At 57.2% G+C, this 16,084-nt stretch overlaps 1 protein-coding gene across 2 annotated transcripts in view; it reads left to right on the top strand.

The window, feature by feature from the left end:
- The window catches only part of BSN (bassoon presynaptic cytomatrix protein), a 94,749-nt gene that overhangs the window by 56,261 nt on the left and 22,404 nt on the right, over positions 1–16,084 (top strand). For both annotated transcript variants that reach the window (XR_006606705.1, XM_045079715.1), the window contains exon 3: positions 9,088–9,972. Coding sequence is in view for 1 of the 2 variants with exons in the window: in XM_045079715.1 (XP_044935650.1) it covers positions 9,088–9,972 (885 nt within the window). In the remaining variant the exon portion in view is untranslated. The remainder of the gene's footprint in view (positions 1–9,087; positions 9,973–16,084) is intronic.

The raw sequence follows: 16,084 nt of genomic DNA, 5'->3' as shown, positions 1-16,084 counted from the left end.
TTCATCCCCACTCCATGGGCAAGCCTTGGGGTGAAGCGCTTACCCATGGTGGGCGGTGTGGAGAGGGAGGGAGATGAAGCAATGGCCATAAGCCTTTCCGCTGTTGCCTGCAGCCCACTTCTTTCCGGCAAGGGCCGGGGCACCAGATGGCCCGGGGGAGGTGCCGGGAGTGCCGCACGGATCCCTCCGCTGCAGCCACAGCCTTGCCCCCTTCCCTCTGCTCCTTCCTGGCCACACTGCCTCGTGGGCCAGTAGGGGACGAGGAGCAGGTGTTGGGAGGACATGGATCAGCAGTGGGCTGAGGAGAGGCAAAGGTGTCCCCCTCCCTCCTGGGCCCAGGGGGTGGTGGTGTCTGCACACGTGCCCAGCCTTCCCTTCTCAACCTACACTCTCAAAGGAAGTGGGTCTCCAGGTGGCAGGCTCTTTGGGAAGCCTTTCTCCCACAGTACGTCTGGTCCTTGTGCAGTTTACCTCGAAGAAACAAGTCTTCAGGTCAATAGGAAAATGCCTGCCAAGCTTCAGTCTGTCCTGGACGGCCAACCCTGCTGCCAGTCCCTGCTCCCAGGACACAGGACACTCAACTTGCCTGCCCGGATCACTGCAGGACAGATGCCAGCACCACTGGGGGCACGCGGAAGAGACGGCTCTGCGGGAGCTGTTTCATAGCTAGAGCCGTCAGGCACACAACTCCAGCTTCCAGAGACAAAGGGGGCCGTCGGTACAGTTATCTGAGGATGAATGTGAAAGTAACTCAGAGCAGAAACCCGAGATTTTATACGTGGGGGCAAAAGAAACAGAATGGGAAGAGAATTTAGTAAAAATGGTGGAGAAAAAAAATAAATAAAGTGGGAACAGGGAGAAGGAGGAGAGGGGAGAGGCAGGAAAGGGAGGTGGTGGAGAAAGCCCGGAGGCAGGAAAGGGCAGGGAGGCAGGAGAGCTCGGTGAAGTCACCAGCTGCTGGTAACCTGGGGCAGGCCGGCCTGGATCCACCGTCAGCAGGGGGCCCTCTCCCTTTTTCTCATCCTTTCCTTCCCCTGCAAAGGCTGTGGAGGGCTTATGGGAAGCCGGGAACTGTCCTTGACACTGGAGAATCAGGCAGGACCGAAGCAGCTGTGTTGCTCAGCCCCGGTGGCGCCCGGAGGCCGGAGGGAGAGGCAGCCCTTCTGATAACCACAGGAGCAAACATACGGTCAAAACCTGAGGGTCAGCTCTGAGGAGGACCTGGGGGAGGCCGGGGAGGGGGCAGGGCTTGCTGGGATGCTGCAACGAGACTCTTGGGTGGGGGGGCTTTTACAAGGAGGGGACATTAGACTGAAGCTGGACCGGGGAAAGGGGGTCCAGGGAGGCCTGAGGGGAAGTGCATGGTCTGTGTGACGGCCCGGAGCAAGCCAGGGCTGGGCTAGCTGAGGGTCTGTGAGCAGGATCAGAGGACATGCGGCTCCTGCTGGGGTCTGTAGATGGGATTTCAAGGGCATCGGGAAGTGGCAGTGGGAAGGTCAGATGTGCATTTAAAAACACCTCTTTGAGGGGCACCTGGGTGGCTCAGTCAGTTGAGCGTCTGACGCTGGGTTTTGGCTCAGGTTGTGACCTCAGGGTCCTGGGATCAAGCCCTACATTGGGCTCCCTGCTCAGTGGGGAGTCTGCTTCTCTCCTTCTGCTCCTTCCCCTGCTATCTTTCTCACGCTCTCTCTCTCAAATAAATAAATAAATAAGTCTTTAAAAAAACACCCCAAACCCCACTTCTTTGAAAATTGATAACGGTTGTACAACATTATGAGTGGAATGAATGCCACTGAATTGTACACCATTTAAAATGGTCAAATGGCCAATTCTATGTTTATGTTTATTTGACCACAAAACTCTCAACACCCACCTCCCTTCAGCCCTGCTGCCGGTCTGGGTCCCCTGTGTGGAGATCAGCTCATGGGGTGGGGCTGGCTTCCAGGGCTGGGGCTATGGGATGGTAGTGGATGGCCTTGACCGATTCCTGGTGGATGTTGGAGGCTACACAGACAGGTTTGGGACATGTGTTGGACATGGGACTAGGCGCTAGAGAAGGAGAATGTTTCCATTTGGGCTGTATCAAGTTGGAGGCCCCTGGGAATCTTTAGGTGGGGTTCGGTCGGCTAGTCTACAGACCTGGGATTCGGCGCTGAGACTCACAAGCCTCTTGGCATTGGTAGACTTAACACTAAACATTTCAGTAGGCTTACCATCAGCTGGAGTTTAGTATTTGTCTGAAGCATGTGGTTTTATTTTTAGGTAAAATGTACCTAGGATGACAGGTAGAGAGAGCTCAAGTGTAGCATTCTGTGAGCTTTGGCAAAATTAAGCCGCTGTGTCCACCAAACCCCTCTCTCAAGGTGGACATCCTTGTCACCCTAGAAAGTTCCTTCAGGCCCCCTTCTGGTCTTCTCACCCCTCCTCCAGAGACAACAGCTGTTCCGACTTTTCTCCACCATAGAGGGGTTGTGCTTCTTCTAGGGCTTCATAGAAACGTGCTCTTCTGGATAAGGCTTCTTGCCCTCAGCATAGCATTTTTTGAGGGTCGTCTATGTGGACAAGTCTTGAGAAGCCTGACTGAGGAGAGGCGAGAGCCGGGGCTATAGACAGGAGAGGGTTCTGGGAGGCAGAAGACAATGGCACTGAGTTGTGAGAGAGGCAAGGGATGCCTTGGGGTGTGGGGGAGGCAGTGTGCTTGAAGGAGTGGGGCCCCCAAGGAGGCAGGTCCAGATCCTGAGTGTGGAGGAGGCAGACCTGTTGTGTGGCTGCTCTTGAAGACATGGGCAGCAGGCCAGTGGTTTAAGCCAGAAGGCAGGGGAGGGGTGCAGGGAGGGATGGGGGCAGGAGAAATTGAACCAGCCATTGTGGTTGGGGGTGAATGAGTTAGTTAGCCAGGCAGCTAGGGGGGCCCAGGAGAAGTTGGGACAGACATTAATTGGCAGTGGAGCCCGTTTGCCTGGTACCCATTTATCTGTGTGGGTAGAGGTCCAGAGAAAGGGGTATGTGGTTGCATCTAGTTCCGAAGCTGACATAGGTCAGAGTGACTGCATGCTGACCATAGATTGAGCTGGGCAGGAAAAGATGTGAAGACAGAGGCTCGGTGGTATCCCCATGAGGCCCAAGGACCGCTACAGTGGGGAGGCCCAGGAAGTGACCTAGAAGGCTGGAGGAGGACAGGTACAGGGTGATTTTAGTGGAGATGGTTGGGGGTGATAATGGGTGTGAGGGTGAGGCCGGGGGATGGACTGACTCAGTGCGGTGACTGCCGTCCACTGTGACGGTGGCAGTCGGTTCAGTGGGAGCCTGGGAGACAAGGGCCACCGGGCTTTTGGAGAACTAGTGGCCGTGATGGTGGAGCCTGGAAGGCAATAGCAGCTAGGAGGGGAGAAAGATGGGGAAGCTAAGGGCTAAGCCCCAGGGGTCCCAGGGATTTTAAAGGGAGGGTGAGTGGTTACCACATTCTGAAGTCCAGAGAGTACGGTTTCTCCTGGACAGGGGGATGGAGGACCAAGAAATGTGTGTGTGTGTGTGTGTGTGTGTGTGTGTAGGGAGTTTGGGGAGCCGGGTTGGTCAAGAAAGGATGTTTCACAGGGCACAGTGGAAGGCCTAGGAGGGAGGAGAGGCTCTCTAGGGGAGGCTGGGAAGAGTTGGACCCAGAGGTGGGAAGCCAGGTGTTTGTAGAGATCAGCAAGGGGATGGATTCTTTCCGTTTCATGGAGCTCCAGGCCAGTGAGGACTCCTGGCCTCCAGGAACTTTTAGATTCAGCCTCCTCTCCACAAATCCTGGCCTCACGTGCTGGGCAGTTTCTTGGGGCCTCCCCGATGGGCCATGTCTGGCTGATTCATTCATCCAACTCGGCGTTCATATGCCCCACCCTTTGTGACCCTGTGGCTCCTGCCTGCCCCTAAGCCTGTGGGCAGCCAGCTGCGGGATGGGGCAGGGAGTATGTCCAGTGCTGGGGGGAGAGTAAGGGGGTAGGCCAGCCCCGACTCCCTGCTCTGGAGCACCATTGGTCCAGGGGCCGCAGTGGGACAGGTGGCCTCTGTTGAGGCCTGGCAAGTGACTCACAGCCCAGAAGAGAGTGGAGAGCCATGCTGGCCGGTGGGACCCTCCCAGGAACCAGCAGGGGAGGCTTGTTTTTAAGCTGTTTCTGTACTGTTTGAACTTGTACCGAAATGGGAAAAAGCATGAATGCTGCAGCATCAGGCATGTCCGCACAGATCGAGGTGACCACCCAATGCCCTCTTTCCCGGGGAGGGCTGGGCCTCAGAGGCAAGGCGCTGCTCTCTGCAGGAAGGCAGGCTAAGGGATGTCTGCAGCCCTCCTTCTTCCTTGCTGGTGGGGAGGCAGGAGGGGAGAGTGGAAAGAGAATCTATTGCTGCTGAGGGCCCTCAGAACCTCCCGGCAGCCTCGGAGGCGACCGTGAGGCAGGCTCTACCTCGGGAGCAGAAGCACATTTCCTGGGCAGCTTCCTTTTGGGCTATATATGGCAAGTGAGCCTGGGCCCCTGCCTTTGGGCCTGGGACACAGGGTGGCAAGTCTCAGTGCCACCAGTGTCCCTGTGGGAGAGATGTAGAAGCCTCTCCCCCAGAGGGCCCCCACTCCCCTCTCTGCCCCAGAGCCCTGGGGAGGAGCCATGGGGAGCCGCCAAAGCAGACAGATCATGGCTGGCTGTTCCTTCAACCTGTGGTTCAGAGCCCTCAGCCTGGTCCCCAGGCCTCTAGATCCTGGGTGGGCCGTGCCACCTTGGCCGCCCTTCCATCCACTGAACAGTTTGAGTAAGGGAACATCTAAGAAAGGCTCTTCTTGGGATGAAAGTCCCTTCAGAGCCAGAGCCCAGGAGGCCCTGCCTTTTTGAATTCCTAGCAGGCTCCTGGCTGGGCAGGCAGCAGCTCTCTGTGGAAAGTCACTTTCCTGTAGCATCTGCTTCTCCCAGTTCCAAAGCAGCTCATACCCTGCACACCACACCGAGCCTCCTGTCCCTACTGCTGGTCAGGCCCTGACCGGGTTGGGGTGTGCAGGTGTCCATACCTCTGAGATGGCAGGATGAGCTTCCTTGCTGGCAAGAAGGGTTAACCTGACAGAAGCTAGTGCCTGGCAGGGCCATTCACCTTAGGGTAGCCCTGGAAAGTCCCCTTGGCTTACCTCTGGCTCTTGGGACACAAGTTCTGTGACTGGTGGCCTGCTCATCTCCTGGCCCTGCCAGGTCAGGCCCATGGAGGGACTAGACAGCAAGACTCTAAGAGAGATTTCCTGTCACGCTAGTAGAAGGCCGTTCCCGTGATTCTGGTGGGCAGCTGGATGGGAAGGTGCCAAGTAGCCACAGACGCTGGTACAGATGAAGAAGGCTCTCACTGCTGCTGGTCCCAGGGCTGAGGAGTGTGCCATGGGCCTGGCCGTGTATGCCCAGCCGGGGTGGGCAAGTGGGCTGGCAGGTGTGGGGAGGAAGAGGCTGAGGCTGAGCTCCTCAGATCCAGCTCCTGACAATCTGTGAGGGAGGCCAACGGAAGTTTTGCTGGGTTCAGAGAGTTCCTCTCCCAGTGTCCTCCTTGGGAGGCCTTCCCCACGGGGCGCCGTGCGGGGCCTGTCTGCCGGGCCTGAGCATGGGTGGGGCCCGGCAAGGGTGTGGTCAAGGCTCCTCACCGTCTAGAAGAGGCTGGATAGAAATAGCTGTGCCCATCTGGGCTATGAGTCACCGAGGGGCGTTTTAGCTGTTTCTTGGAGAGGTTCTATTTTAGGTGAGTGCCTGTGACAGCCTGGGTGACGGAGGCTGGGTAAGGGAAGGTTCTGGTGGTGAGTGCAGGAGCTTCAGTCCATGCCCTTATTCAACCCTGTCCAGGACCTGAAGGAGGGTCACTCTGAAGTCCCAGGATAAGGAGCTTTACCTTCCAGATCCCTCTTCTCAGAAAGTCCCAGAGCGTGCTGTGCAGGTGCACGAGAGTTACAGAGCCTAGGGTGTACCTGGGCACCCACTACAGGAACTGAGTCTGGCTGCTGCCCTGGGGGCAGTGCCTGGGCCTCCCCTCAGGAGGGTAATCCCCTCCAAGGCTCCCTCTGAGGGTGAGTGGAAATAGCTTGCCCCTGGGAGCTCCCACTTTGATGGGAGTGAGGCCTCCCTAGCCAAGCGGGATGCAAATTATTTCCTCTGAGGCTTTCTCTGTCCAAATGTGCACAGAGCTGCCTTGGGTCTCCAAAAACATCTAGGTGAGTTGACAGTTTCCAGCGGGGGCAGATGGCTTCGTATCCCAGTTTCTTTCTTTCTTTTTTTTTTTTTTTTAAAGATTATTTATTTATTTATTTGACAGAGAGAGATCACAAGTAGGCAGAGAGGCAGGCAGAGAGAGAGAGAGGAGGAAGCAGGCTCCCCGCCGAGCAGAGAGCCCGATGCGGGACTCGATCCCAGGACCCTGAGATCATGACCTGAGCCGAAGGCAGCGGCCTAACCCACTGAGCCACCCAGGCGCCCTCGTATCCCAGTTTCTGAGGCATCACTCTTCTTAGTGTTTCTGGAACTGGGGTTGGTCTTGGAGGTCTCGGCCAGTGTTTTGCAGTGGGGACTTCTACCCCATGTCTTGACCTGCATGAGGCTGCTCGTCTTTGGAAGAAGCAGGAAGGTAGAAGGCACCAGGCTGTGGCTCAGGAGCTGGGCCAGGCTGGCCGGGCTCATTTCACCCACAACACCGCTTCCTCGCGCGTTACCCACAAGAGCATGTGGTTAAATTGTATCAGACCTTGATTTTCTCTACTGTGAAGACCAAAGGCAAGGCTGCCTGTAAACGGGCCATGTGTGGTGCTGGGCATGAGAGAATGCTCGCCAGACTGTGGTGTTCTCCCCGCCTCCGTGGCCGCTCTTGCACTGGCGGGGCAAGATAGCCAGGGCTGGGCTCCCCCACTGCCAAATCAGCCAAAGCAGCAGCTGCGTGGCCCTGTGGCCTCAAGGCGGAGAGCAGGACAGCAGGCACCCCTGAGGCTGGACAGAAGTGGCTTTTTGCTCAGGAACCAGATGGGACCTTTCCCTGGTGACTGCCCCCCGCCCCCTCCCGCCCCGCCCCCCGGTGCTTTTGAAGGCTCTGGTTACAAGTGAAGATGGGGCAACCTTGGCCTTGGGCCTCAGGTCTGGTTGAAAAGGAGGAGCCTCCTCACGGGGGCCCTGAATCTCCAATCTCACAGCTTGGGCTTCGTGGGAACTGTGCCCCCTATTAATAGGGTGTTGGCATTGATCCCACTACAAGCCTCTCTGGAATGAGCCCTGCTCTGTGCCACACACACTGTCCTGAGAGCACCTCAATGCGCGCTCACGAGCTGGGTGGGGTGACAGGAGACCACCCAGAGAAACACAGCAGTAGATACTTCGGGAAAGAATGAGCACTGTGACGAGAGTAAACTGGGTGATTAGCTACAGTGTGCCTGGGTGGTCTGTCCCATTGCGTTGCCAGAGAGGGCCCTGAGGGGGAGACCTGAGGTCTGTGCAGCTAGCCAGCCTAGGGACAGAGAAAACTCTGAGCTTAGAGGACTCCTGGGCCGAGCAGGAGGCCCAGGGTCTCTGGGGTGAGACTACTAAGCAGGGGTGGTAGGGAAGGAGGCCGGAGAGAGGGATGGGCTGGGGCGTGGGCCATGGGATTTCCCATGACAGGCATGGTGGGACTCCACTAAGGGATTTGAGCCCCTAAGTGATATGCTCTGATCCATACGTAGATTTCTTTTGGCAGAAAAAAAAATATCGTTGGTTCATGTAACTGGAAGTCCAGGGCTAGACTTACGGCATAGCTGAAGCCAGGGAATGAAACAAAGTCATCAGATCTGCCCCCCTTCTCCTAACCTTGTCTCCACTTCTTCTTCTTCTTTTTTTTTTTTTAAGATTTTATTTATTTATTTGACAGAGATCACAAGTAGGCAGAGAGGCAGGCAGAGAGAGAGGAGGAAGCAGGCTCCCCCTGAGCAGAGAACCCAATTCGGGGCTCAATCCCAGGACCCTGGGACCATGACCTAAGCCAAAAGCAGAGGCCCCAACCCACTGAGCCACCCAGGCGCCCCTCATTTCTACTTCTGAGTCTATTGATGTCATCCTTAGCATCTCCCCAGATGCTGGGAAAGAAGGCTATTGACTGACCTACACCCATGTTCTCTGAGTAATCCCGAAGGCAAAAAGACTCCCTCTCCCCTGGTGTTCATTTACCAAGTAACATGGATCAGTCCTGTTTTCAGGGTCACACAGCCAGGCCCGAAGTCCTTGCTGAAAGTGGTGATTGGCCCAAGCCAAGTCTCGCACTCACTTTACTCGGCAAGGCGTGGATGCAGAGAGGAAAGTCCGTGTCCCACACAGGAATAGCAACACATGCTTGTTTGTTCTAGAGGCACAGATTATCCCATTTTCTTAAAAAATGTGTCTTGCTTAAGGAAAAAAAAAAAAAGTCTTTTTCATTCTATTTACATCATCACTGACATGGCCTTACTTCGCTTTCCAGATTGTCCACATCCGTCTTGTGCCTTCTGCAATGCTCCAAGCTCCTCTAGGACAGGGGCCATGGTTTCATTTATTTTCTGTGCCTCCCTCTCCCTCCTGTTACTCTTCATTTCTCTATTCATCCTGCAGGTTTTTAATTGAACATCGATTGCCTTCCAGGCACTGTACTAAGGCCCTCCTTTCCGTCCTGGTTTATGTTTTAAAAGATTAGGCTGACTGCTGTGTGGACATGGCCCAAAGAGGGCAACAGGGGAAGGAGAGAGACCAATTGGAGGCTTTGGGGGGTATCATTGGTGGGGGAGGCCGTGGGGATGGAATGATGTACACAGATCAGACATACAGCCTGCAGGCAGTGGGGGAGACCCCTGCACAGGGGGATCCGGCAGGCAGCAGATTGCTGTTTGGGGGGTGGGGAGTGTGGGACTGCCCGTGTTCTGCTCCAGGCACCTGGCAGCTCCCAGGGGTGGGGGCCGTGCCCTCGGTCCCTTTGGCCCAGAAACATCTGAGCTGGCCTTGTCGCTCCTGCCTGCGCTTGGAGCTGGTCCTGGCTGCTGTGGGATCTAAGCTGTGGGTACCACCAGTCCTGACCACCCTGTTGACCCTGATGCTTCCTCCTCAGGTGAAGGAGTGGCTCTGTCTGAACTGCCAGATGCAGCGGGCTCTGGGGATGGACATGACCACGGCGCCTCGCTCCAAGAGCCAGCAGCAGCTGCACTCCCCAGCCCTCTCTCCTGCCCAGTCCCCAGCCAAACAGCCCCTGGGGAAGCCAGAGCAAGAGAGATCGCAGGGCCCAGGTGGACCACAGCCTGGCCCCCGCCAGGCTGAGACAGCCAGGGCCACCTCAGTGCCGGGGCCTGCCCAAGCAGCTGCCCCTCCGGAGGTGGGGAGGGCGTCTCCTCAGCCCCCTCTTCCCGTCAAGCCTTCAACAGCAGAGCCCAGGCCACCGGCAGGAGAGGCCCTGGCCAAAAGTGCCACCACAGTACCCTCGGGGCCTGGTGCTGCTGAGCAGACCCAGGAGGGCCTCACTGGGAAGCTCTTTGGCCTCGGCGCGTCCCTGCTGACCCAGGCAAGTACCCTCATGTCTGTGCAGCCTGAGGCTGAACCCCAGGGCCAGGCTGCCCCCAGCAAAGGGCCACCCAAGATCGTCTTCAGTGATGCCAGCAAGGAGGCTGGCCCGAGACCCCCAGGCTCAGGGCCTGGGCCTGGGCCAGCACCTGGAGCCAAAACTGAGCCTGGAGCTAGAACAGGTCCTGGGCCAGGGCCTGCAGCCCAGGCAAGAACTGGGGGAACAACCAGTCCAAAGCATGGCAGAGCGGAACACCAGGCGGCCACCAAGGCTACTGCCAAGCCAAAGACCACGCCGAAGGAAAGGGCCACCTGCCCACTGTGCCAAGCTGAGCTCAACGTGGGCAGCAAGGGCCCAGCCAACTACAATACCTGTACCACCTGCAAGCTCCAGGTGTGCAACCTGTGTGGCTTCAACCCAACGCCCCACCTGGTAGAGGTAAGACAGCGGGACCAAACGTGTGCCCTTAGGCCTTGGTGAGGGGCCAGGACCTGGAGTGATGGGGGGCACGGGAGGCCTGGGAGCCAGAGAGGGCTGTTGAGAACTGGGTCTTCAGCCACTGCAAGGCTGTCCCGACATGGCCACGGGGGGGCGTATGCTCCCTTTTCTGTCCCTGCCCCCAGCTTGTTGTTCCACTCAGAAAACTGACTGGCTCAGGGAACGGGGGAAGGGTGCCTGCTGCCTCTGGCCAGCTGACCAGTGTCCTGGGGCCCATCCCAGGGGTCAACAGGCTTGGGAGGCCGTGAAGTGGTCGCTCCATTCCCAGCTCTCATGGGCTTGGCCTGATGAAAGATGCTAATTTCCCTTGCTCAAGTGGGAAGAGCCTGAGGTCCCATCCTGCCCTCAGTCTGTGACCCACCCAGGGCACTGAAGGGCTGTTAGGCAGAGGGCTGTGCCCCGTTGCCTTGGCTCCAGCCCAGCCAGGAGGGATCCGCCCTCCATCGCCTCTTCTGAGGTCCCAGATGTTGGTGTCCGCTTGTCAAAGCCATCGTATTTGGGCCACATACTTTCCTTTGGCTGGGCCTGGTTCTCCCTGGCGCTGCTTGTGGGGATGCTCAGAGACGTTCTTCTTACCCATAGGGAAGTTTGAGGGAGTTCTGAGGCTGGGGCCTGTCTTCCTCCAGTCCTTGGTCCCAGGAAGGGCTCTGGGCACTGTGTAGAGCTGGATGGACAAGAACAGGAGGCCCAGTGTTCTCTCAAAGCTTTGAGCCCAACCTAGCTGGCTCAGAAGGTGCAGAGGTTCCTGGGCAGAGATGGACAAGCCTGGACATGGAGGCTGCTGATTCTCCTCCCCTCACTCACTCTGCCCTACGGGGACAAGATGAGCGATTGGCTCATCTTGACAGGTGGCTGCATCCCCAACTGTGTCCCCTCAGGAGATGGTCAAGCCAAAGCCTTTCTTCCTGCATGTAGGCAGCCGCCTGTGCCTTTGGGCTCCTAGGCTGAGGCATGTGTGGTCCATGGTGGGGCAGGAGAGCCTTGGCAGCTTGTTCTGACTTGCTTTGGGTCAGGCCTCCACTGGAGCAACCCACAGTGATAGGGAAGACTGCTTTGACTGTCATAGGCCATATTTCCCAACACGCAGAAAGAAGCAACTCTAATGAAGACAAGTGACCTCCTCAGATGATGACCATGTGGCCCTCCGGGCCCCATACTACCACGCTTTAAGCCCTAGATCCAATAGCTCACTGGAGGACAGCTGGCCTGGCTAGCTGGGGTGGGGAGGCGGCACCCAGGGGAGCCAGAGGAGCTCCCATCTGGAGATTGCCAGGCACATAGCACTGCCACCTGATGTTGCGCACCCTGGCGCACCCAGATGCTAAGGGACTGTGAGTCCCCTTATCCCAGAGAGACCTCCTGGCCCACATGTCCTCATGCAGCAGGACGTGCACAGAGGAAAGGGGAAAACTGCCTCTGCCCAGGAGTGTAACATTCCTGACAGCTCCTTTCAGCAGCCCCTGGGCCAGGCCAGGGGGAGGGCTGGTTGTGCCTGAGCATGTCTCAGTCACAGGCTGACTCCGGGTGAGCACCTGGCTTCTGATCCGAGCCGCTCACCAGCTGCTTGGGTGTCCCCTTCCCGGACTCTGGAGCTTCTCCTTCTTGATAGCCCATGTCGCCCCCTGCCCCAGGTTATTTTTCCAAGGGAAATTTCAGAGGGAAAAGGGATCTAGTTCTACTGCTTTCTTCTTTGTGTGCTCTGGATTCCCTGTCTAGAAAGAAGGTAAAAGGTTTTACGGCTCCGAGATGTTGAGGAAAATTGTCGTGCGTGTCCTGCTGTCTCCATGTCCTGTGCCACTGCCACCTCCTTGGCCAGAACCACCCTTGCCCCCCCGAAGCATCTGATAGGTTCCATGAGCCTGACAGGGGAGGTGCTGGGGGTTCTGGTCCTAGCTTCTCCCCACCGCAAGGCCACTGCTTTCTTGCCTTTTGCTCCAAACAACAGTCAGGGTAGCCCAGCTTCTCTGACTCCTTTCTCCTCATGGCTCTGCTTGGTTTTCTTTTCTTTCTTTTTTTTTTTTTTTTGTTTTTTTGTTTTTTGTTTTTTGTTTTTTGTTTAGTAGGCTCCATGCCCAGCGTGGAGCCCAATGCAGGGCTTGAACTCATGACCTTGAGATTGTGACCTGAGCTGAGACCAAGAGTCAGACACATCACCACCTGAGCTGTGCAGGCGCCCCATGGTCCTGCTTGTTAATGCTGCTCTCCAGGGGACTCCTGGGGAAGGGATGGGTGGGCAGCCACGATGCCTGCCTCCCAGGGTTCCCACCAGCATTGTTGCTTTTCTTCACTATAAAAAGGCCACGGGCCGTCTTTGATCTCCCCTCAGCAAATGGCCACTTGACATTCAGAGAAGTTGTGTGCCTCCCTATGACCTACATTGTGTGTTTTTGGTTAGAGGCTCCTGATTTCTCAGCAGGTGTCCTGGACACATTGAGCCTTGGGAGTGAGGTGGCAGGCCAGCAGGTAGGGGTGGGTTTGCCCTGGCTATGTCTCCCACACCTGGCTCACGGAGGCTGGCCTGCCAGGCTTGGGATGACTGTGCTGTCTCTGGGCTGAGTGTGAGGCAGAGGGACCCGTGTCTGCATGTAGGCCCAGAGCTTGAAGGAGGGATGGACCAGGGAAGCCCCACAACCAGCTCCCCACCGGCCTATGAGACTGGCTCTGGCTCCACCCGAGACCAGAGCCGACTCTCCGGGCTGTCATGTTGGGAATTTTCTTCAACATCTCGGAGCTGTAAAACCTTTTACCTTCTTTCTAGATAGGAAGTCCAGACCACACAACGAAGGAAGCAGTCGAACTAGATCCCTTTTCCCTCTGAAATTTCCTCTGGGGGAAAAAAAACTAACCATAGTGCTATTTAGTGAGTCATTTCATAATTAAGAGTTGTTGATTCCAAATTTTTTACCTATTTATCTTTCTGAAGGATAATAGTACCCTCTGGCTTAATTTTTAATTGGCTTTCAGTTAAAAATAGAGTTTGTGAAGAAATTAGTGGAATTGGAAATGTTATAGTAACACCACCGGTTTCTGATCTTACTATAATTGCCAAAATACCAGCCATGCCCTTGAGAAGTTGGGCCTCCCTGGGCAAAGGGCCTGGCGCCTGTGATAAGCAGGGCTGGCCTGGGCTCACGTGAGGCAGGGCTGAGGTGAGGGTGTCAGGCAAGAGGCCAGCAGCTGCCTCCGGGAACTGTGATCTCAGGAGGCCTATCTCCTCCCCATGGCATGGAGGTTTCTGGGAGAACCAGTGGAGACACCATACTTCACATACTTAGGCAAGGCTGAGCACACAGTCAGGAAATTGGAAGCAGAGTGTCCTGAAGACAGTCTACGTGCAGGGAAGGAGTCCCCGTCGGCCCCCAACCCTCTGGGTGTGAATCAACCCTGTGGCCAGTGCAAGACCCTGGTCTCATGAGGGAGGCCCCATGGGAATGGACACGAGGAGAGCACAGCCCTGCCGGGAAGGCGCCCCCTAGAGATGTCAGGGAGGGTTCCTCTTCTTGGAGGAGAGGCCCAGATAGGAGAAGCTTAAGCCTGTCCGGACACAGGGAGGGGCGGGGTAGCAGCATCAGGAGAACAGTAGCACTGGGGATGGTCATGCCCGTAGTCCGGAGGCTGAGTCTTGGGCTCTTTACGTCTGGGCACCCCTTCTCTGGGTTTCTTGCCTGCTGCCTGTTGTCTGGCAGTGAGACTGGGGATGGGGATACGCTGGGCCCCGCAGCCGTCTGGGCAGGGGGGTGTCACTGTAATCAGACTGACATGGGCCAGCTCCACATACCCAGACTGTGTCCTGTGGGGTCATTCAGACCATGGCGGCAGGTGCAAGGAGGGTGCCCAACATCCACTGCCACCTCACCAGGCAACACTGGCCCTTGAGGCACAGTAGCCAGGGGTCCTGGAAGACAGCAGGCTCGTCGGCCTGTGGGGTATGCCACGAACTCTCAGACAACTTGCTTCCCCTTCCTCACCCTGACCCCACCTCCCACCATGAAGTGGTGATTACCCTGGGGGCTACCTTCCTGCCCCCAGAAAGGAACTGGGCAGAGGGAGACAAGGGGTTAGTGGCCATCAAGCCTCCCACTGTTCATTCCCAGGACCCGGGTCATCCCCTGCCCACTTGCCAAGGGGGACAGGCAAAGGAGAAGCAGGCAGCAGCTCCCTGAAGGCTGGAGCTGGGTGGCGCTGGGACAGAAGAGTATAGGAGAAGGTGTGCAAGTGAACGAATGAATGAGGGGATAGACCCTAAAGGGGAGAGTGAATGAACAAATGAATGAGTGGAATAATGGAATGAATGGGTAGGGCGGAGCGGGGCGGGTATGCTGTAGGGGGCAGAGATGAGAGCCGAGTGAGAAAAGAAATCAGGACCTCTGTTCCAAGGCACAGAGCCTCCCCATGGCCTACCTCTTACCCCATCCCCATTCCCCGGAAGACTCAAGTCTGGGGCCAGGGCTCCTCAGGCTCCTCCAGTCCCCAGCGCTCTGCACCCAGAGAACTGCCGCAGGGCCTCCAGCAGTCAGGTCGGGTGTTTATTTTTAGCCCTTACCTCCCATGCCTCCCCCTGCGTGCCTTCCCTCCCTTCCCAGCTCACTGCTACAGCAGAGCCAGGAGCAACAGGGCCAACTGGGCAGCCCCTCCTGTAGGCTGGCGGCCTCCGTGAATAGCATGGGAAAGAACAAAACCCTGGGGAGCGTGTGACCACAAAGGCCGTGCTCTGCTGAGGGCTGTGCCTCTGGGCTTAGGTGAGCAGGCTGTGCTCTGAGCCCCTGGCGTGAGGTCTGTCTCCTCCGTTCAGACCATCCTCCCAAGGTGCCCTTGCCTCACTGGGGACTGTTGCATCTGGGGCGGGGTCTGCAGGCCAGTAGGGGGCAGAGGTTGCAAAGCCACCAGGGTGAGCCAGGGCAGATGACCCAATCTCGAGAGGCCTAGCCTGGAATGGCCTTGTGCAGGGACCCAGAGTGGAATCAGGACAGTGTTGCCATAGGCCGCACCCATTTCCCCCGGTCTGGCCCAGATCCTAACCCCACCTTGCTGATCCTGGGGCTTTTCTCATTTCCAGAATTCGCTTGGCCTCTGCCTATACCCCTCTTACCTTGCCAGGGTCTCTCTGTCCTCTCACAGTCCTCTGATCCAAGGGGATTTCCACTGTGTCCCCAGCGGATGTCAGAGGCACATGGGCAGAATTTCCAGGCTCAGGCTCTGTGCTTTTCCGTGCCCTGTCTCTCTCAGGGCCTGGGCTCAGCCTGTGTAGGATTCTCCCCAGACACCCCTAGGGGTGACCAAGCCAAGTGATTCCAACACCCATTGCTTCCTAGGGGTTTGTGTCAGGGTACAGAGAGGATCAGATAAGGTGCCCAGGGGTCAGTAGTGGGGTGAAGGCCGGCCCTGCAGAGAACAGGGTGAGTACACGTAGGACTTGTGAAGGGTCACCTTCCATCGCTGGGTCTCTCTGCTCAGGACCCATGCAGGGGATGGGGCTTCAGGGAAGAGTTGCAGCTCCAATCCAGGGAACGATCTCAAGGCCCAGAGCAACAAGGCCATGGAGCAGGCCTATCCCTCAACACACACCAGGGGCCTCCCACCTGCGTGGCCTGGCCTCTGCTGGGGCCCAGGCCAGAGATATGATATGTAGCCCTGTGGGCAGGAAACTAGGGAAGAATGATTGACGTGGCCTCTGCCACAGTGGCCTGAGGATGCCAGGCTGAGGGCAGGCACTCGGGGGGCACGATGCTTCCAAGGATCTGCCAGCTGGGCTAGGATCTGACATGGGCTCGGGGCAGTGTGTGAGGTCAGGGTACTGAGGCTGCTTGCCCACTTTGGGCTGGCGAGGGTCAAGGGCCACCTCCCTGCCCTGTCTCCTGGCTCTGTGATCCCGTGGTTCTGTGTCTTGTGGTTCTCCTTAATGGCCCAGCCTAGTGGCCATGCTGCTGGTGGGAGCCTAAGTGTCTGGCCACGTGGGATGAGCACCAGCAGGAAGGTCAGAGCCTCCACGTCTCTGCTCCCTCCTCTAGGGCAAGAGCAGGCACAGGCATGTGGTTACTCTCTCTCCTTCCTC

The sequence above is a fragment of the Mustela putorius genome, unplaced genomic scaffold, assembly GCF_011764305.1.
Source record: "Mustela putorius furo isolate JIRA1106 unplaced genomic scaffold, ASM1176430v1.1 tig00000095_pilon_pilon_pilon, whole genome shotgun sequence".
Lineage (NCBI taxonomy): Eukaryota > Metazoa > Chordata > Mammalia > Carnivora > Mustelidae > Mustela > Mustela putorius.
Note: the sequence above shows the minus strand (reverse complement) of the source record. Positions and strands in the feature narration are given on the sequence as shown.